General features: G+C 39.9%; 1 protein-coding gene across 2 annotated transcripts in view; it reads left to right on the forward strand.

Moving 5' to 3' along the window:
* Positions 1 to 17,235, forward strand: part of PNISR (PNN-interacting serine/arginine-rich protein) — a 19,629-nt gene extending 2,394 nt beyond the window's left edge. The window contains exons 2-12 of one of the 2 annotated variants that reach the window (XM_015424912.1): positions 2,574 to 2,680; positions 4,781 to 4,966; positions 6,422 to 6,648; positions 9,078 to 9,264; positions 9,975 to 10,165; positions 10,474 to 10,611; positions 12,766 to 12,865; positions 13,531 to 13,584; positions 14,811 to 14,981; positions 15,612 to 16,728; positions 16,972 to 17,235. In XM_015424912.1, the coding sequence (XP_015280398.1) occupies positions 2,593 to 2,680; positions 4,781 to 4,966; positions 6,422 to 6,648; positions 9,078 to 9,264; positions 9,975 to 10,165; positions 10,474 to 10,611; positions 12,766 to 12,865; positions 13,531 to 13,584; positions 14,811 to 14,981; positions 15,612 to 16,728; positions 16,972 to 17,002 (2,490 nt within the window). In that variant the 5' untranslated portion in view covers positions 2,574 to 2,592 and the 3' untranslated portion in view covers positions 17,003 to 17,235. Of the gene's footprint in view, positions 1 to 2,573; positions 2,681 to 4,780; positions 4,967 to 6,421; positions 6,649 to 9,077; positions 9,265 to 9,974; positions 10,166 to 10,473; positions 10,612 to 12,765; positions 12,866 to 13,530; positions 13,585 to 14,810; positions 14,982 to 15,611 lie in introns of both variants that reach the window. The other variant, XM_015424913.1, reaches the window with a different exon arrangement.
* Positions 17,236 to 21,497: the final 4,262 nt, after the last annotated feature.

The raw sequence follows: 21,497 nt of genomic DNA on the forward strand, positions 1-21,497 counted from the left end.
TCCCTTTTTGCTTATGAAATTCTTTAAAGAATTCACATTGATATTACAATGTAAATACATATTTTTCCTAATAAACAGTGTCTGAAACGGTGTTCATCTTTACACTAAGTTCAATTGCCCAGGGTTTGTTTGTTTGTTTTTGGTGACCAAGGCTTGAATTACCAGTTGTTAAGATATTTTTCTCTCTTGGCATGTATTCTTCATGCTGAACATTCTATGAACTACATGTGACAGCTTTATTAACTGTCCAATCAATTTTTCAGGATGTACCGAAGCCTTGAAAAAATATTCCTATTTTGGTATTGTTTAAAAAGCCATCCAGACATCTTTATGCTAGCCATTACCTGTGTTCTTTCTTTGCTTTCAATTTGTATGCCACCCTTCCCCAAGGGTTCAGAATAGAGAGCAACAATTTTAGAAAACAGAAAATCCAATTAAAATGTTTAGAAATTAAAATTACCTCGTTTGTTTGGACTGGTTTTGACATCCAGAGTGAAACAGGAATGTTTTGCAGTGTGTTTGGAATGTATTAAGGCTGGGACTCTGACAGATAAGTCAGCAGCACATCTACCACATTTGTGCATAGTTCTGTTCCATACATTCAACTGGAGCTTGAAATATACAATCACATAAGATTGGATCCTCAGATGTCCTTCTGCATGTGGAAGGTGTTTTCTGCTCATGAAACAACTCTTCTACACTTTGTGCTAGAGCACTACATGAGCAAAGTGGTACTAAAAGTAAAGTTTGTTTAATTGCTTGCATAACTGGAAGCATAAGAGTTGCTGCAGAATCTATCTGTGATAGCACTGTGTTGTTGAAGTGTTTGCAGAGCAGTACTGCCAACTATCTCTTACACGCCCAGGTTCTCAAATACAATCTGTTCTCATTGTCTTGGAGTATGGAAATGTTAATTTCCTTTAGTAGTCTCTGTTGCTTACAGTGCTATGCATAGAATTGGAAGGAAGTTGCATTTTGTGGTTTGTTAGCTTCTCTCTCCATCAGAGGGTTGTATTCATTTTTAAAGCCTTATTTGAATCTTATATTTGATTCTCATTTTGAATCAAGACTTTTCATGTTGAACCACACACTGATTTTACAGTAGTAGAACTGTCATCTCAGAAACTGACAAAGCACTGTCAAAATATCAATGTGGTGCTTTTAACTATATCCAGGAATGTGCAATAGGTGCTTTGAAACAGATTTTTTTTAAATTAGTCTGTCTCAGGAGTTGGCTAAATCTTATGTTCTAGTGTTTTTAAGGAACTAGCATTTGCTGGATATTTTATAAGGTAACTTGTGTGAGTCTTTTAGCTGGAGATAACTGTTTCTAGTGTGTGTTGAGCCCTGCGTCTTTTGTAATAACTTTGCATGTCTCATCACAGACTCTGTTGTCATATTGGAGTGGATAGCACTTTCTGTCCATCAGTAACAAGTGATAGTACTCCCAGCTCTTATTATTGAGGTTCATTAAAGTTTGAGCATCTTTGAGAAGTAATACAAGGGTTACATAGTTTCAAATTTTTGTTTGTTTTATGAATTAGAACCTTTACAGTGGGTATTACATCTTGTTCTCACCATACTCATTAATGCTTTTGTGAACCTTCCTAGTGTGTTCTTAGGGTACTCTGGCAGTCCAAGAGTTCTTTAAACTAAAAAGTGTTCTTGGACTACTGTGTGTATTCAGACATCATTGTTAGGCCCCGGTCACACGGGAGGATTTGCCCTGCGGGAGGGACGGATCGGGGGCGTATCAAGCGGGCACGATCATATCACAACATCTGGGAAGCGGCGCGCACCCGTCCCCGATCGGTCCCTTCCAGCCGAAAACCCGCTGCAAAAAGGTAGCACCAAAAGAGTGCTACCTACCTGTTGATGCGCAGCACGGGCCGGTGTCTGATCGCCGACGTGCCCGTTTCCCTGCAGCATACGGAGGTCCTGTAGAACTACGCATGCGCGTGCATGCACAGCGGGCTCGCCTCACTCACTCTGTGGCTTCCCCCCAGCATCTGATCATGCCGGGGAGCAACTGCGCAGTGGCTCGGGGGATCTGTCTGATCCCGCCGCCGCGCTTCTCTTTTGATGCAGCTCAAAAAAGCCGCACTTCAGCTGCACCTTTTCCCCCAGTGTGACTGCCTTAAAATACATTCTGTAAATACGTCTCTTCGTATTTCTCTCCCTAGGTTTCTTTGTTTGTTTTTTTGGCAGAGAGTCATTGTAGATATTGAGGCTGCATAGTAGCTGTGGTCCTCCGACTCAAAATTGAGCAGGCCATTGGCAGTGTTCACCTCTGGGGTAAAAAAGAGCAAGACTTGGGGCATGTAACTAATATGATGGCAGAGCTGTAAGTTGCATTCTTACTGGCTTGTTGGTGTTTCTGGACTGTACATGGAAAGAGGAAAAAACCAAACACTTTTTAAAAATCACTTTTAGTAGCTAATTTTTTTAGTTCCAAATGAAATTCTTACTGCTTTGCCTCTTTTGAAGGGGCTAAATATCAATGGTGTGCAGTTGAATGACTCAAAACATGAAGCGCAACTCAGCTGTAAAATGTTATTTTTGATCAAATATAGAATATATAAAGAACTAAAGATGTGGGATCAAGGTGGGCAGCCTTGGCAACAGTGGCCTTTGAACCAGCAGCAGTGGATGCAGTCATTTCAGCACCAGCAAGATCCAAGTAAGTAAATTGCTGCAAGAATGCTTTCAACAGGGAAGCTAGCACAGTGATCTGAATTTTAGACATTGGATGAGGGTTCTGTCATGAGCTATGAGAAGACTGTGTGCCATGGATTAAAAAGAATAGGGAGAAATCAGACAAATATACTCCTTAGTATTTGGCTCTTTTTTTCTTTTAACCAACAGGCAGGTTGGAAATCCATCATTCTGATCATTATATCATTATTTAAAATGTTTCAGAGTAAAGATATTTTTGCTACAGGGTATTTTCAGGTGGCCCTTAAAGAAAGAAAATAGAAGAAATGGCCAAGGGCCTTCTCTAGAGCAAGGAGTAGAGAATCTCACTAAGCATTTCTGATGATAGAAGGATTTCCATCACTGCAGAGCATGACTTGTGCACTTCCCTCCTGCTACATCCCAAAATGTCCCCTGAAATGCTCCACCACAGTGTTTTAAGGGGTAATTTGTGCTATAGCAGGTGAAGGATACATGAGAAAGTCATGCTGCACTGACAGAATTACTTATATCAACAGAAATGTTCTCTGGGATCCAACTATGTTTCTGCTAAATTAATAAATAATAAATATATCTGTATTCCAGTGTGCCTATATTGAACACATGAAGAAGAGAAAGGGGAAGCATTGCATACTAGCAAGTAGGAATGGCTAACTCTTGCGCATTCCATTTTGTCCAGGCATCCATTTGCCCTTGGAAAGAAAGTCTTGCAAGTCAAGCACCTTGGTGGCATCAAGTATATGCAAAACTAGCAGTGCTTTCCCATTGTCTTAGTTCTGCATGTTCAATAAAGCAGCCTAGGAGCACTGGAAGACTATTTTACGTACCAGCCTGCTACATGAACAGACATTATGGGGAAAAAATCTAGTGATTCTCAAAGAATAAGTGATCTAGATTAGTAGTCTATGATACAACAGTTTGAAGACTAAGCTAAAGAACCTGATTTTGTACAATTCCCTATATTTTAGTGTTCTTTATACTCTGGTTTTGTAAATCTTGGCAGTCTTTGATACTTGATAATAAGTTTTACATTATGAAAGCCTTCCTTTGCTAATAACGTACGACAGAGTGAAAAGGGAAGATTAAAGGTGATAGATAGTTGGGAAAACTGTGACTGTGAAAAGACAGTCTGAAGTGCCTTCAAATCTGCTATTGTCTTCAACCTACAACATTTTCATCATATATAGGCCCGCTGTTTTTTTCTTTATGTGCAGCACTTTGAACACTTAAAGTGCTACGCAGACATTTATTAATATTAACATGAAGAGATAAATAGAAGCATTCCAGTAGTCAATGACCTATTAATTTTTGATTGCCTAAGTGTGGGCATTTCTTTTAAAAATAGAATTTCAGGAAAGGGGCAGAGAAAAGGTACAGTACAATCTGGGTACATTAAAATCAGTGAGGAGATTTGCATTGCGTTTCCATGGGACATAGATTGCTCTTCGGGTTATGATGCTTCACAAATAACATTGCTTAAATCTGGTAAGTTTCTATGGTGTTTCAAATAGCATGTGTGGTGGATTACACCTTTGTAGCCTGATCCTGTAACTGGTTGCATGGAAGTAAGTCCCACTGAATTAAGCAGGTCTTACTCCTAAATGGTGTAGAATTGAAGCCTTTGCTATCCGTATCAGCATATGTCAGAGCTTGTCATGTATAACAAATGAAGGGTTGAAAAGAAGTGTGACGAAATAATTTTAATTAGTATTTCAATTCATATTTTTTATTTTTATTTTGGAAGTTGCGTCAGGAAGGTTCTTGGAGAGTCAGCATTAAAATGTTCTAAATAGGGTTGTTTTGTTTAATTGTGCTAATCTAATGATTATCACTGGGATATAATATCTGCTATAGAAATGTGTTTCTATAAATATGATCCGCAAATATTGCAGTTTATTTATATGAGAGAGGAAAATAAGTAGATCATGGCCTGGTTAATATATTTAAATGAAATGAACACAATTTTAAAAATCATTTTCACTTTATTTCTTGCATGTGAATAAGATTCTATTTATATGGACCTAACAGATGTGTCTTCTGATTCTGCCATAAAAAACTGTATGCTGATATCTAATTTTAATTCCAGGCCAGATTGACTGGGCTGCATTAGCTCAAGCATGGATTGCTCAGCGAGAAGCATCAGGGCAGCAAGGTGTAGTGGAACAGCAAGGAATGATGCCAAATGGCCAGGAGATGGCAGGAATGGAACCTGGTCCAAACAACCATGGTAATTTCCAGGGAGATCCAAACTTCAACAGAATGTGGCAGCCAGGTGTGTTTCTTTATACTTCAGCTTTCGGAGTCTAATACTTCCATGCCCATATCTTCCTAATTAGGAGAAAGCCTCTTAAAGAAGTGCTGACAAGAAGGTTCCAGTCCCTGTTGGCTTTTAGTATTTCTCTTTGATAAAGTGTGGAATGGAATCCAAGTACTCTTTGCTCCCTGACTCTAGTGGATCTTTGTGGTGTCACCCTGGATTGTATTCATAACCAGCCAGTGCTGCTTTGGGTCAGGCCCGCTATTGACAACAGCTTTTTTCCCTGGGAATTTTGTAGCCTTGAATTTATAGTATTGTGTTGATTGTACTAGAAATGTTAATCAGTGGTTGGTAAAGGTAGAATTTAGTCATATGCCTGCAGGGTGAGCCTGGCCTTGCAGCTTGTATCACACACACAGCAACAGTAAAGCCAGCTCTGGTGGTCATTAAGAATCAAATGTGCAAGCCACTTTTTAAAAAAAACAGCACACGGACTTTTCATTGCTTCCATGCTCATCCTTAATCCTGAAAAACAAGCTTATAAGCATCTTAAAACTAGTATCAAAATTGCATTGTGGGATTGATTGCCCTGTGTTTTGACAACATTATGGGAGTTAGCCTATTGGCACCCTCTACATCTGGCTCTTTTCCAGTTCAAATTGAGCCATGCTGCACATTTATAAACCTGGTTTTTTAGCGCTCTCTCCAGGAGAGGGAAAGTTTGTCATGAATAAGGTAAATATGTGTCCAAAATGGCTCCACTATTCTGTTCAGTCTCACATTGAGAGAGTTTGTTTTCTTTAGCTTTCTTTCTCAGCTCTAGTGATTGATATAAGTACTAGGTTTTTTTATGGTGGGCCATTGGTCCCTACCAAGGAATGTAAGCTGTTAGCCTGGAGATAGCTCTTTTTCCTGAAACCTTTTCAGGTTTCACACTCTATCCCATGTACATTGTGATATCACAATGTATGCTCACTGACAGAATACCTTTGAAGTTTGTTTCAGGTTCCCACCTTCTTAGATATGTTATGATATGGTACAGATTAGACTGGGCAGGGCCATTGAGAGGGAAAGGATTTAGCTGAAGTTCCTTAATGGGTCCTCTCTGAGTGCCTGTTGCCATGACATGCTAATAAGGAAGGGATAGAGCCTTAAAAGACCACAGCTATGCTATAGCTGGGAGCAACATTTTTCCCCACCTTAGTTTTGTCATGTCCCTTTTCCAGGTCTACAATTAGACAATGCAGTACAAAAGAGTGAAGGCTCTTCCTGAATGTTTCCGTCTGTTTAGGCAATATGAGATGATCAAAGAAGGAATACCAGTGATAGTTCTATCCAGGAAAACTGCTGTTCTGGGTTTTATTGTATTTATTTCCTGTGTTTGAAAAAGAGACTTGGGCAGTTTTAACAAAGGAAGAAAATGTTAACTTCTAAAATGTTTTATTAACACTGTATTTGAATCCACAACAGAATGGAGCATACCCCATCAGCCCCCTCATCCACCTCCAGATCAGCCGTGGATTCCTCCAGCTCCGGGCCCAATGGATATTGTTCCTCCATCTGAAGACAGCAACAGTCAGGACAGTGGGGAATTTGCCCCTGACAACAGGCATATATTTAACCAGAACAATCACAACTTTGGGGGACCACCACCTGATAACTTTGCAATGGGGCCAGTGAACCAGTTTGACTATCAGGTGAAACATATTTGTTGCTTAAATGTTGTAAACAGGCAGAGTCCCTTCCGTGGAGGTGTTCCTCTAACGCCGGTTTTCAGCAGAGTCTACAGCAAAGTCTGTTGTTTGCTCAGATACAGTTTGACGTTCTTCAAAATACATGCATCATGAGGATGCTTGATAGTTTGATTGTAAGACTAAGCCTTTTTAAAAAAATTAGCTATTCCAAATGATTACACTTTTGTATAATAATTAAAACAGTCTCCTGGTTTCCAGTGCGTTATGCAGCATGATAAGTTTTGTGTACCAGACAAAAGTATTAAAACCATGAAGACAAAATGTTTAAATACACAAGCAAATGAACTGTGGGAAGGAACTACCTATTGAGGAAGATAGCTTGGATATCTGTAGATCTTTTCTATCTCCAAATGGTTTGCTTCTGTGAATAAAGAAGACTTTATGCCCACTCTAACTTTTGGAAACAAGTTATGTACAGTGTGTATAGAGAAGAATGTCTTTAAAAAATCCTGCATCTAGACACGCATGCTTGAGCCTTTGTGAAATTATTAACTGCAGAAATTGCAGTCAGCAGTATGTAACTACAGAATTGTAGCTAGTAGTGCCAGCTCAGCCATTTGTGCTGGCCAAGAGGCTTTCATGTTTGAAAAAGTATACCCATTTACCTCAGTGAGGACAATACTACTATGCATTTTCCTTTGGGTATACAGATTGAAAGGAGTCAGCGAGAACCCCTATTCACACAGTAGCTGTGCTTGTTTCTGAGACAGTTAATTCTGTCCATTCATTTCAGGGGTACTTAAAACGTGCCTGATTTTTTCTGAAATGTCACTTACATCAGAATATTAGTGTAATACAGGGATTAAGTCTGATGCTTGTTAGACATGTAAATAGTACAGGTTTTTGAACAATTGCTTTTGGTTAGTGAACAATAAACATCACTGGAGAAGACTGAAGCCTTCATGTGGTTTTCTATTTTTCTTTCCTATTTTAAATCAACAGAATTATTAGACCTGTAAGTTACATCTTTCTGAGCCTTGTATAATTTTAACTTTTTATAAAGGCTGCAAGCCTTGTAATTGATAAATTGATCAGATAAATCTTTATTTATAGCTGAAAATATACCTTTAAATTATTGTCTTGAGTGTGATTGGTGCATAGCCATGTACGCCGCACATACATGGCACTGCCTCTTCCAAATGCCATACAATATGGAAACGAAACTTTAAAAAGGCATGTCCTCCTACATTTTATCTAAGACTCCCTTGAAATTGAACCCACAATGATTTTCTTTCCAACAATAAGAACTAATTTGATAATACCCAGTTGAAAATATCTCTCTTAAATTTGGATATTCCATAATACTGATGAAACGTGAAACTTTCTTAAGCCATTTCTGTTCTGGTATGTTGACAGTAACAGGAATTCCTATACATTAGCTTACCAAAATGGATTGAAACAAAAAAATTAGATGATCTTTCATTTCTCACAGTGACTGGTAGCTTTTCTTTTGCTGTAACTGAAGTTTAGGGGGAGAAACTGTTTCCACTTAAATCTTCAAAAAGCCAACTGAATTGAGGTTTCGGTAGTGACTGTTTAATACAATTAGATGATTAATCAGTTGACAAGCATAATCCTTTGCAAGTATTGACATACTGTGATTCTTACCTAGCACTATCCTACTAAACAAAAGATATGACATTATATTCCATCCTTTCTTACACTCATTACTGACTATAAGTTATCGGGCAGCTTATTTGGACTTCAGAGGCCATATGGTACAGTCAGATTAATACAAATTTTGTTGAATATATTTGTTTGAAAACCACTTGGTAGTGAAATTTCAGCTTCCTATACTTTTTTAGGCTTGCTCTCAGCTCTATACCAGAAGGGTGACAGTTCATTAATATTACAGGAAGAGTTTGCAAGGCCTTAATTCATATTCTCTTCTGCCCATCAAGATTACCATAGTGGAAAAACTAAAATTGTTAAACATGTCTTAATTACTTGAAATGATTAAAGTAAAGGGTGGAATCCAAAGAACCATGCTACTAAACCCATGCTTCAAACGATAGTTTGGGTTTGTGGTTCTTGAAAGGCAGACCCTATACTGCTTTTCTCACAGAGGCGAACAGTTAATGATACGGCATAGGATTCTGTTGTTCAGAGGGGAGAGTACAGAAATCCACTGGGTATTCACAAACCCTTGAGCATGACTAAAGTAGCCCTTGAGTCAAGCCTAGTGCTTTCAAATAAAAAAGCTTTATCTTGAACTCCACAGAAAAATGCAAGCCATTGCATAGAAGTTACGGATTTTCTGTGTGCTTGGATTGCTGTTCATTCTACTGCACTTTCTGCGGACACACCCACTTGTTAGGGTTAGGGAATGATAGCACTGATATGAAAGAAAATGAACTTCATTACTCTTTCAGCATGGGGCTACTTTTGGTCCACCCCAAGGTGGGTTTCATCCACCTTACTGGCAGTCTGGACCCCCAGGGCCTCCAGGACCTCCAGCACCTCCTGCACCTCCTCAGAACCGCAGGGAAAGGCCAGCATTCAGAGATCGTCAGCGTTCCCCTATCACATTGCCTGTGAAACAGGAGCCTCCTCAAATTGGTATGTATTCACCATGCTCACTTGTGACTGCTTGTAGTGCCTTGAGTCGGTGTAACCAGTTCCAGCACAGTAAGGGCAAATAGGTCTTGTGTAAAATCCTGGCTTCAGCCTGGACTTAAGCGGATGTTTATGAGTTTTGTGCTCAGGGACATATGATTTGGGTAAATTTTACAGGTGATGGTTCTGAACATGCAGCTTGCCAGTAGGATTTTTGGGCTGCACCAGGCCAGCAGTGTTCATGCTGCAGTCATATACACCAATTCAATAAAAAAATCTATATCAAGGTTTCAAGGAATTGCTTAACTTTTACGGTAGCAGCTGGACATGTGCTGAATATAAAGTGTATGGGGAATTTAAAGTGCAGGAGTGGAAATGGGAGGTTGCTGGACTTGTCCTTTTCTTGTGCTTTGCCTCACCATCTTGGTCATGGAGCCCCACAGGGGAAAAAATAGCTAAGGCAGGATGGAACAGTTTCAGGGCAAGGGTTCTGTTGCCCCTTCCCGCCCTTGTACTTTATATGAATGCAGCCACAAACTGATCTTTACCCTTATGTTTGCTGCCACGACATCTCTGTTGGCCTAATGACAGTGGTTTCTTTAAAATCCTAAAAACAACAACAACAGCAACAACCAGAGTGTGTAATTAGAGTCATTTTTGTCCACAATTCTCATGTGGATATCTGTTAACCACCTTTCTTTGTGATGGTTAAGATGCTGTTAAACGTCGAACTCTACCTGCTTGGATTCGTGAGGGTCTAGAGAAGATGGAACGAGAAAAGCAGAAGAAGCTGGAGAAAGAGAGAATGGAACAGCAGCGTTCTCAGCTGTCTAAAAAAGAGAAGAAGGGAAATGTGGAACCAGGAGAAGAGGATGGGCCTCGGTTACCCCAGAAAAGTAAATTTGTAAGTGAAAGCCTTTCTTCATAATAGTTATAGTTTTGTACATTAAATCTGTCTGTCAAGTTAGTAATAGGTGCATATTTGCTGAAAAATCAGCTGCTGTCGGTAAGTGGTAGTGATGGTAGCAGGCTAACCATGTCTTTTACAGCTGCTTAGCAATTCTCTGAACATGGTAATGACAGGCAACAGGTACAAAGGAATTAGAAATTAATAAAACAATGTAGAGTTATGCTGTTTTTTCCTATCAGTTTGGCTTACATGTGAACATGTTTACACTTTGAAATATTTAACTCCCCCCCCCTTTTTTATAGGACAGTGATGATGAAGATGAAGATCTTGATAACGTAGAAGCCACAAGTAGCGGAAAAGTCAGCAGAAGTCCCTCTCCAGCTCCACAAGAGGAGCAAAGTGAACCAGAAATGACAGAGGAAGAAAAAGAGTTTCAGATGGTATGGATAAGTTTGGGATAAATACAGGTTGCATTCTCCATTAAAACATTTGAGGGTTTTTTAATAATTAAACTTAGAGTCCAATGGCACCTTTAAGATCAACAGAGGTTTATTCAAGGTATGAGTTTTCTTTTGCATGTACACTCTATCAAATGTGTTAGAATAGTAGACAAGGTTCAAACTTATAGCCAGAAAAAAGCAAATTAACATGCCACATTAATAATTAAAGTTCCCCTTTAATTCCAGAACTCAAAGAAAGTAGTAGCAAAGATTGCTTGATAACATGTTAAGCTGTGCATATGGTTCTGTGACTTGATTCTGCTTGAAATGTTATTAGTAGCTCTTAAGGCTACAAGGAAATGGAGAACTGTGTGTACTACTTGTCATTGCAGCATTTATTTCCAAGTCTTTTGAACTATATGTATTGCCACAATTTGGCTACATGTGCATCTTGACTTCTGGAGCATTTTGCCATTCAGATGATCGGTTTGGGGGCATTTGGTATTCATCCTGACAAATAACAGATTACAACCCTGAGGGATGTGAATAGTAAAACAGCATAGCTCAGGTTAGCAACTATGCCTAACAGCAAGCCATTCCTAAGAACACACAAACACACCAGATACCTAATGCTGTCTGAATAAAATAGCCTTTATTTAAGCCTCTGAAGGCCAATAGAAATGCGGCAAAGTGAGCCTCTCTAAGAAGGGAATTCTATTAATTCATTGGCTATGCTGTCTGTAACCAGCCAAAATAAACATCTCAGATAGTGGAAGCTCTCTGGTATATTCCCACTTGCGTGTTAGGTTAAAAAGCATAATAGCTGTCTTTTATCCTTATTTTTTCTTAAGCCCAGGCTGCTTTGATAACTGCCACTCACTTGGTGTTATGTATATGGACGAACAGGAAGGTGTTTACATTAGTAAAGCCAACTGAACTCTCATGAAGTAAGGAATTATATAGTATAAATGTGATAAGAGATGCCAATGTTGGATCAGGCCAAAGGCCCATCCAGTCCAACACTCTGTATCACACAGTGGCCAGAAATACCAGTGCCATCAGGAGGTCCACCAGTGGGGCCAGGACACCAGAAGCCATCCCACTGTTGACCCCCCCAAGCACCAAGATGACAGAGCATCACTTGCCCCAGAGTCCCTATCTATACCTTGTAGCTAATAGCCACTGATGGACCTCTGCTCCATATGCTTATCTAATTCCCTTTTGAAGCCGTCCATGCTTCTAGCCGCCACCACTTCCTGTGGCAGTGAATTCCAAGTGTTAATCACTCTTTGGGTGAAGAAGTACTTCCTTTTATCCGTTCTAACCCGACCGCTCATCAATTTCATGGAGTGCCCACGAGTTCTTGTATTGTGAGAAAGGGAGAAAATTACTTCTTTCTCTACCTGCTCTTTCCCATGCATAATCTTATAAACCTCAATCATGTCACCCCTCAGTCGCAATGCATGGCTAGGAATAAATACAGTGAAGCAACATGTTGAATACCGGCAAACAGATTGATGACTTACTGAACCAGTCCTCGAAAAATCGTCCCTGCTTGTGATCAGTGAACAGAGCATGAGCCAAACTGGCAGGTGTTCATATGTCCCTAGCCAGGAGTAAGCTACGATGTCCATGTTTGTACAGAATGCAGAACCGTATTTAAGACTAACTGTGGTTAACAAACCCCATTTGCCATGTTGACGCCCACTTATGGGTGATGCTTTGCTTCAGTGGTTTAAGAATAGGGTTGCCAAGTTGGAAAAACTCCGGACCAGGGGACTCCTGGTCTGTGGCTGGAGCGCGCAAAGCGCGCACCCCCCTCCCCCCCTCCGCCCCAAAAAAGTGGGGCGACAACCATCCGACGGAAAACCATAGAGTTTTCCCTCGGATGACCGTGGCCCCGCCCCCAGCGTGCCCGGCGTCATAACGTCACTTCCTGGTGACGCGCACACTAGGGTGGGGTTCCCCTCGGGGCCTGATCCGCCGGCGGTGGGGAACGGGCCTCTGGGGCAGGGGTTTCCCCGCCCCCCGGGGGGACTTGGCAAGCCTATTTAAAAAATGTTATGGGTGAAACAGAGCCATTCTTTTTTTAACCTGAATGAGTAAAGGGTTCTTGCTGGGAATTTGAACTGTTTTATATTTAAAATTTTTCAGATGTTGCTAACAAAAATGCTGCTGACAGAAATTCTCCTAGATGTCACAAATGAAGAAATTTATTATGTGGCTAAAGATGTCCACCGAAAAGCAATAAAAGGTATGCCTATGTTTTCTATTAATCTCATTAGATATTCTTCTTTTTGCATGTCTTACAACATTTTAAATCCATAGTTTCGGTACCTAAAATTGATCTGAATGTAAGGGAGAGAATTTGAAACAACTCAGATTTAATAATCATTTACTGTTGTTCTGTACAGTGTATTGTTCTGTGCAGTGTATTGTGAATTAACTTCACTTATTCCATTATATAAATTCATTTATTTTAAATTATTGTAACGTTTTTATGTTAAATGGTTTTCTGATAGCATTTATAGTTCAAATATAGTTGAGCAAAAGGCAAGCTTAAATAAATTAATTTGCTTTCACTGTTAGCCAGCTATTGTATTAACAAAAGCAGGTAACTATTTCATATAGCTGTATGTAATTAATACCTTGTTGACTGCAGATGATTTTCTCTTTGAAACTTATAACTAAAGAATGATTTTCTTAAAGCTATCCACTATTAATTCAGAGTTTAATTTTCTAAACATTCAGGGCCAGAAAATGACTGGGGTTTTCAATGGATTATACGCTTTTAATGTTTTTTCTCTCCTCCACAAAACAGCAATAGTAGTAGATTTAACAATACCATAGACTCTCATGACTATGAAATCGTGGCTATTTGTGTTAACATGTTGTTCCTGTTGTTGATGTGATACAAAGCTCCTGCAAAACAGCTGGCACAGTCCAGTGCATTGGCTTCCCTAACTGGTCTTGGTAAGTATGTTACTGATTTTTAAGAGGGGCTTAATGGGGAGATAGCTAGCTCTGCCTTGCATTTCTTAATGTATATTGAAACTAGATTACAGTAACTCAGAATGCATTAAGTAAACCCCTGATAATTTCCTTGTATCTTAGAGAGGCAAAACACGTCTTCTGAAACTTGTGAAATTGTGCAGTAGTTTTCTTCCTTCTGTAAGCATATTGTATGCTGGCCCTCTGAAATAAATTTGCTTCTTTTAAAAAATTTTGCCTGATAGGTTAAGTGTTAACTAAAATATGATGTCATTTAAGGAATTATTTCTCCTGTTTTGAATTCAGCTGTGTTACTTTCTGTCAATCTACTATTGTGTATTAGTTTTCTTTTTAAAAAATCACACCAAAAAAATCAGACCAACATTTTGAGTTGTCATAGCCAGCACTCAATACAGTGGTGCAGCATGCTGGATGTGAAATTCAGAATTGGATTTGGAGATGTAATATTTTAAACAGTGTTGTTAACATGTCAGTGTAACACCAATAGTACAGTTATGTCTAATTTTGTGATACTAAATAAATATTTTGACCACTGGTGATGAGCTTATTTGTGTGAGATTAAATGCATTTTGTAAGCAAATATAAAGAGTAAGAGGACCTGGGAAAGAAAGTAAAAATGCTTCTGTATCAGATGATCAAGATTACTTTCTACCAGTCTGTTACTTTTTTCAGATCTGTCTTTTGGGGGAAGAGAAGTCCATTCCTATTTCATATCTGTACATTTTAATGTACAGTCTTTTCTGAACAACAGAAAACTGATTGGCATTTGGTACTTGTAAGCCCAACATATTGAAGCTGGCTGAAACCTCTGTAGATGACTCAGGGAAAGGTCTTAGGCACTGCACTTCTGCAAGTAGGCTATTGTGGATGTATAGTAAGCATTTGAAATTGCTCTGCAAGGAGCTTTTTTACCCATATATGTAGAGGAAAACATGTAATTGTAGCAATTGCTTGCTGGAAAACATGCAAGCTATTCCGGAAGAAGTAAAACCAGGTACTGAACAACAGTTCAAATGTGCGGGCCTTGAACACTCCAGTCAACCAGCATTGGCACTTCCTCCAGAATAAACGGCTTCTTCAGTGAAGAAGTGAAAGAAGGGCAATATATGCTTTCATCTTTGCCCTGCAGAAGTATTAAGAACCAGAATGACTCTTTCCTCGTGATAGACTAGGCTTTATGCACGCAGGTGGACTGGGTGGTTATGGATCAGGAGACAGTGACGATGAAAGAAGTGACAGAGGCTCTGAGTCGTCTGATACTGATGATGAGGAACTGCGACACAGAATCAGGCAAAAACAGGAAGCATTTTGGAGGAAGGAGAGAGAACAGCAGCTACTGTTAGAGAAACAGTTAGAAGGTAGGGCACATGTTTGCTTCAGGTGCTGACAAGTAGTATATTGTTTGCTTTAATTGTGGACATTTGGGAGGGGTAAGGTTACAAAAATGGATACATGATTTGTTTTTAACTAGAAATTCTTATTAGGTTTCATTCCTAGTATACTTGTCTCATCCCCTTGTTAAAATAGATTTTTAATATCATGATGTAATGGGTATTTACTCAGAAGTAAAACCCACAGACTTCTAACCAGTGGAAAGGTTGTAAAAGAATGACCTTGTTATACAAGTTTTATGTTCTTGGTTTAAGTACAGATTTCTTGGATCTGTGGACCCTCTTGGCTTAAAATTACCACTTGTGTTTTTTATGTTAATGTACGGTCTTTTCTGAATAAGACAAAATTGATTGGCATTTAGTACTTTTAAGCCCAACATATTGAAGCTGCCTGAAACCTCTGTAGATGACTCAGGGAAAGGTCTTAGGCACTGCAGTCCTGCGAATAGGCTATTGTGGATGTATAGTAAGCACTTGAAATTGCTCTGCATATATGTAGAGGAAAACATGTAATTGTAGCAATTGCTTGCTAGAAAACATGCAAGCTGTTCCAGAAGTAAAACCAGATACTGAACAACAGTTTAAATGTATTTGCAGAAGAAAAAATCCAGAATGAGAAGATGGCAAAAGAGATGAGTGAACTCGCCAGTAAAGAGCAAAGCAGCAATTTGCCGCCAGAGGATGTGAAACAAGAGGAGGAAGAGGAGGAGGTGTTCAGTGAGAAGAAAAAGTCCCCAAATGAAACCACACCAGATGTTGAACCCAAAAAAGAGGTTAAAGAGAGAGAGAGATCAGGAAGGAGTAGGTCCAAAAGTTCAAGCAGTGGTAGCTCAAGCGCCAATAGTAGAAGCAGCAGTAGCAGCAGCAGCAGCACAGCCTCTAGTTCATCCTACAGCAGTAGCTCAGGCAGCAGCCGCAGCTCTTCACATTCTTCCTCCCCCAAAAGAAAAAAGAGACGTAGTCGCAGCAGATCCCTTTCACATAAGGTTAGGCGCAGTAGGAGCAGGAGCTATTCACACAGAAACAGGAGAGAGAGGAGCAGGAGTAGGGCCAAGGTAAGAGAAAGGCAAAGATCTAGCCGACATAGGAGTGTAGAGAGGGGAGAGAGGAGACGAAACCGTAGTCCTTCCCATGACAGAAACTGGGAGAGGCGTAGAAGCAATAGTCACTCAAGGGATAGGCTGGCTAGCCATTCCACTCGCAGTGGGAGCAGAGATAGACGTAAAAGTGAGGACCAGAGTAAAAGTGTCAGTGGGAACAGGCACAAACACAGTCATGATGTGAAAGTTCAGGAAAGGAAAAAGGAACGCAGTAGAAGCATGGAAAAAGATAAGAAAAAGAACAGGGAGAGGGAGAGGGACCAGGAGAAACGCAAAGAAAAACAGAGAAAAGAAGAAAAAGACAGTAAAGCCAGCAACCACGATGAGAGATTAAAGAGGAAAAGAGATAGTGAAAGAACTCTGTCCCACAGCGATTCAGTATGTGCAAAAATTGTAAGGCATGATTCTAGGCAGGAAAGCAAGAGAAGTTCTACCAAAGATAGCAAAAAGCGTTCAGGTTCAGAATCTAGCACAAGAAGCAGTTCTGAGTCGCCAGGTAGCATCAAAGAAAAGAAGCCTAAGAAATCGAAGCATAGTCGGTCACAGTCTGTGGAGAAATCTCAAAGGTCTGGTAAGAAGGCAAGCCGCAAACACAAGTCTAAATCACGATCAAGGTAGTATTATTTTAAGTTTCTTATTTGATTTATGTATTTATTTGTATTTATATTCATCATCATGCCTGCAACCTATATATTTTTACAAATTAAGCTAACCTCTTTAAATCATTTGGGAGGGGGGCATTTAGAATTGCATTTTTCTTAAAAGAAGGAAAGATGATGATTAAACCTGAAGAGTGTGTGTGTGTAATTTTGATTATTATTTTTCTCTTTAATTTCCCCCTTCTCTTTATTTTTCAGATCAATGACTCCTCCTCGTCGTAAGCGCTGAGGAACAATATGGCGCTAGTGATAAATTTAAAAATTCCATGAGTTTTAAAGGGCTTGTCTCATTATAGAGGCACAATTGTGGCTACGTAGGTGAAAGCTGAACCTCTTTTTTAAAAACAAAAGATCTGTAAATAGCTGTATTTTTTGGAAATGCTGCTCGGAGTTAAGTACTTGTTAGGATTTCTTTGTACTTCACATTTTTCAAAAACGGTAGTGCTTACTAAGAATATAAAACATGCCATTCTCTTTCAGCTGTAATGTTCTTAATTGCTATTGAATGTATTGTGATGTCAATAAAATTCTTTAGTTCATTTTTGTTTAAATCCTTGCATTTTAATTTATTTTAAATTACGTAATTTTTACAAGGCATTTTTGTTTTGTAAAATTATTTATAGTACTTGTGACTTTTAACAGTGTTTTAAGTTTCATCCTTTAATAAGTTAAGGTCAATCCCTGGGCACAGGAATTGTTGAGAATAATTGGTGGGGATTTTTAAACTCTTGAAACATCATATACTGTGTGTGAATAAAATGTGGATAATTCTTAATGTAAAGCATACCTAGCCAAGCACAAATAGCAATGAAGTGCACGTATCCAAACATGTGTAATGTGAGTTTGTAGCTTTGGAACTCTATTCCTCAATATCTGCTTTCATTTTCAGAAGCACAGTGTGGAGGATTCATACTGCTAGATAAGGAAGATTTATTTTTTTACTTAAACATTACTAGGTCTTCTAACCCTTATTTAGGATCAGAATTACGTTTCTAAAAGGGTGGGTTTTTTGACAACACACTAAGTTGGCTAGAGAGGTAGTCATCTGGCTGATAAAAAATACAGTGAGCTCATGATAGGGTTGCCAAGTCCATCTTTGGGGGCGTTCCTGGAGGGGGCGGGGCATCCCCGACGTGATGATGTCATGTTGGGAACGTCTCCCCCCCCCCCCCCCCACACCCCGGTGGCCGACCCCCCCCCCCCCCCCCCCCGGCCACCCGTGTGCTGGATCTCCAGAAACGGCAGTTCCCTGCACTTAAAGGAGCCGGCGTTTTCCTTTTAAATGCAGGAGCCGGCGTTTCCCCTTTAAGAGCAGCCATGTTTCCCTTTTAAGAGCACGAAGCTGGCATTTCCCTGCAAGCTTGCGGAGATCCGGCTTGGGAGGAAACACGGGTTCCACACACTTAAAGGGAGAGAGATGGGTGGCTGTGGGTGTTGGGGGCGGGGCTTCCCCCACCGGCCATCTGGCCGGCGGCGGGTAGAACCCCCCCCCCAAAAAAACAGGGGACCCCTGGCAAACCGGGGGTTTGGCAACCCTGACCTTCCAAACAGACGTGTGCAAATATGTTATGACTTCTTACCCCAGAAGCTTCAGAATGACAATTGGGATGTTCTGTTGGAAGGCTTTTTTGGGGGGGGGTTGGGGTTGTTTAAACAGTGGTTTGCTCAGGCTAAAAAATGCTAGCTAAGGCTGTGCAATCCTATTTATACTTACTTGAAAGTAAAACCTCATGAAGTAATTGGCCTTCTGAGTAAGCCTGCATAGGAATGAGCTCCACAACAGAATTCTATACCCTAGAATTTAATTTCTTTTCCTTTCCATTACTATTGGAGGAAAAAATGAACTCTAAAGAACAAACTTGATACACATGTTTTTAGAGAACTCTGGATCTTAGAAAAATGGACTCAGAAAAGAAGATGCTTGGGATTCAGATGCTAGAGCTTTTTCACTTGCTTTAAAATTAACGACTGAGGAATACAGCTTTCCATAATCTACTGCATTAATAGAAATCTGGGATTAAAAATGTTTAATAAACAGAATTGTGCATGAAAGTTTTATATATATATATATATAGTCACAGGTCCTCTGTGTGTGATAGTCTCGTTAGCTGCGGAACCTGCCCTGGTATGCAGCCTCTATTGCCTGCCTGCCTGCCGGTGGGTACAAGCAATACTTTGATCCTGGAATTGTATTTCCATTGAAAGAAACAGAAATAACCATGGCGTCTTCAACTAATGGCTTTCATTCCAATACTAAAGAGTCTTTTTTTAAAAAAACTAATTTCTTATATGAGGACATCTCTACTTCTTTCTTTTCTCCCTGCACAAGAACTGCTGCCCTTCTTGTGGAAAGCAAACGGGAGTTTGCACTATGGCATCTATTAAGCTTTTAAAATAAAACAATCCCTGTTGCCCAATCCTAAATTTATAGGGGGAAGGGAGCCGGTGGGTTTAATCCTGGCTCCAGACTGGAACACCTTTTCCTTCCCTGAGCATCTGCTCTACAGCGCTCTCTATCGGGTTGGCAATTCTGGGTTGGGAAACACCTGGAAATTTTAGGGGCGGAGCCTGGAGAGGGAGGGGTTTAGGGAGGGCTTGTATCTGTGGCCATTGCATTTAATTTCACACAAGTGCACTGATCTGGGTAACAATTGTATGCCAATAAACAGAGCATACTTTTTGGTCTTTTAACAGATTCATAGATTTTTGCTTTGTAGTGTATATGGCAATCACATCACAAAAAACATTGGACCTATTCTTATTAAACTGTTGACATTGCATTAATTAAAAATTTTATTTTATAAAGCTAGAGTCCCAATTCTCAGTGTATTTTGAATAGAAAAGGGTAACCATTTCAAAGTTGCCCACACTTAAATTGGTCGTCTTTATCTTCGTCAATATGCTAAACTTCCAATTATTTCTTAGTTACTATATAATTACATACTATAAAGAACACTGTCTCCATTTTTTTAGATGAATGAGTTCTTAAGTAAAAAAATGAAGTATGGGAATCTGCATTATTCTCATATTCAAACTTAAAAGGCTGGGTTGGAATGTGACATTTTCCTCCAGAAACCAATTCAGGTTGTTTGTGTATGTATGTGTGCTATCATCCCCTGTTGAATCATTGTTCTGGTCTTGAAAGATGCCATTGCTCAGACAGAGGGGAAATAATGTAATCTGTTACTCAGTCCAAGAGTATCACCAGAACTATTTATTCTCCTTATTTCCCAATATATTTGTTTACATTACTTAACAGTCTGCCTTTCTCAGTGAGCCTCAAGGCCTAGAACACAATGTTAATCTCTAGGATGACACATCTAATAAGCAATGCATAAGAGTGGAATTGCAGAAATGTGAAACAAAGCTAGAAGTGCTCCCAGATATACCTGCATAGGAATTGTGGGTTTAGTAACCCATGGCAAAAGATGAGCAAAGGAAAATAAGATAAAAGGTTGAGATTTTTCTTCATAATGCAGAATACAGCTACACAGAATATTCAGGTTCCACTCACACTTTCACAGATATTTCATGTATTTGCATTAGGAAAGTTCATAAACTTTAAGGCTTTAGAACTTCATTTTGAGGAGTTAATATATCATACAAGCTACTTTAAAAAGTCAGTGTAGAATTAAATTAATAACCATTAGTCCTGCCCTTGATGGCTCAGGCTAGCTCCATCTTGTCAGATCTTGGAAACTAAGCAGCTCTGGTTAGTATTTGGATAGGAGACCATCAAGAGAGCCTAGGGTTGCAATGCAGAGGCAGGCAATGGCAGGGTTGCCAGTTTATTTATATTTGGAGATGTTGGGGGTGGAGCCTGAAGAGAGCAGGGTTTGTGGAGGGGGGAGACTTCAATGGAATATAAAGCCAGAGAGTTCACCTTCCAAATGGGCCATTTTCTCCAGGTGTCTCTTGGAATCAGTTGTAATAGCAGGAGATCTCCAACCACCACTGGGGGCCTGGGACCCTACTTTACACACAGTAACCAACAGATTCTCACTCACCTGAGGGAAGAGGCATTTGAAATAAGTTATTGACCATTAAAAGAGTAAGAAAGGCTATTAACCTAGCCACAAATCCCTGGTAGCACACATTAGGAGTATGAATAGGATATTCCTTGGTTTCAAAACGGAGTGGAGGTGGAAATCAAATATGTGTTTAATATACAAAGATTAGCTTGACACTGCCTGATCCCGCGTTTCCAACACATTAGAAAGGGAATATATGGAAATGTGTCACAAGGAAGAGTATTCATAGCCAGCTGACTTTCTCATTGAGAATCAAGGAGGATTGCAAAATACATTTTCTAAAAATGCTACCAAGTAACACAAGTCACCCCATGAATAGTGTCACAGGACTGGGATTACAAAAATAGTGTGGGATTTAAGGAGAGTTTTGAGAAATGGGATGAAGACGAGACGCTCCAAGTGAAGGACAAAAGTCGAAAGGGCCACTTTAACAACCAGCTCCAAACGTCGGAAATAAATGCCATTATGTTCAGGAGGTGTATTCTCAATTCAGACAGGCATACAAGTGTGAAGTCTGAGAGGAACAGAAGACGCGAGAAAAACCTGCAACAATTCTTCTGCAGCGTTGTAGGACTACCTTGTAAGTAGTCCGGTTGACAGGATGAGCGTCGAGTTTTTTAGAGCAACGGACAGGGCGACGGAGCTCCTTGACTGTCGGACCTGGAGGCTGGCCTCCGCTTGTGACGGGGAGCG

Source organism: Gekko japonicus, unplaced genomic scaffold, assembly GCF_001447785.1.
Source record: "Gekko japonicus isolate JY-2015 unplaced genomic scaffold, Gekko_japonicus_V1.1 scaffold1454, whole genome shotgun sequence".
Classification (NCBI taxonomy): Eukaryota; Metazoa; Chordata; class Lepidosauria; order Squamata; family Gekkonidae; genus Gekko; species Gekko japonicus.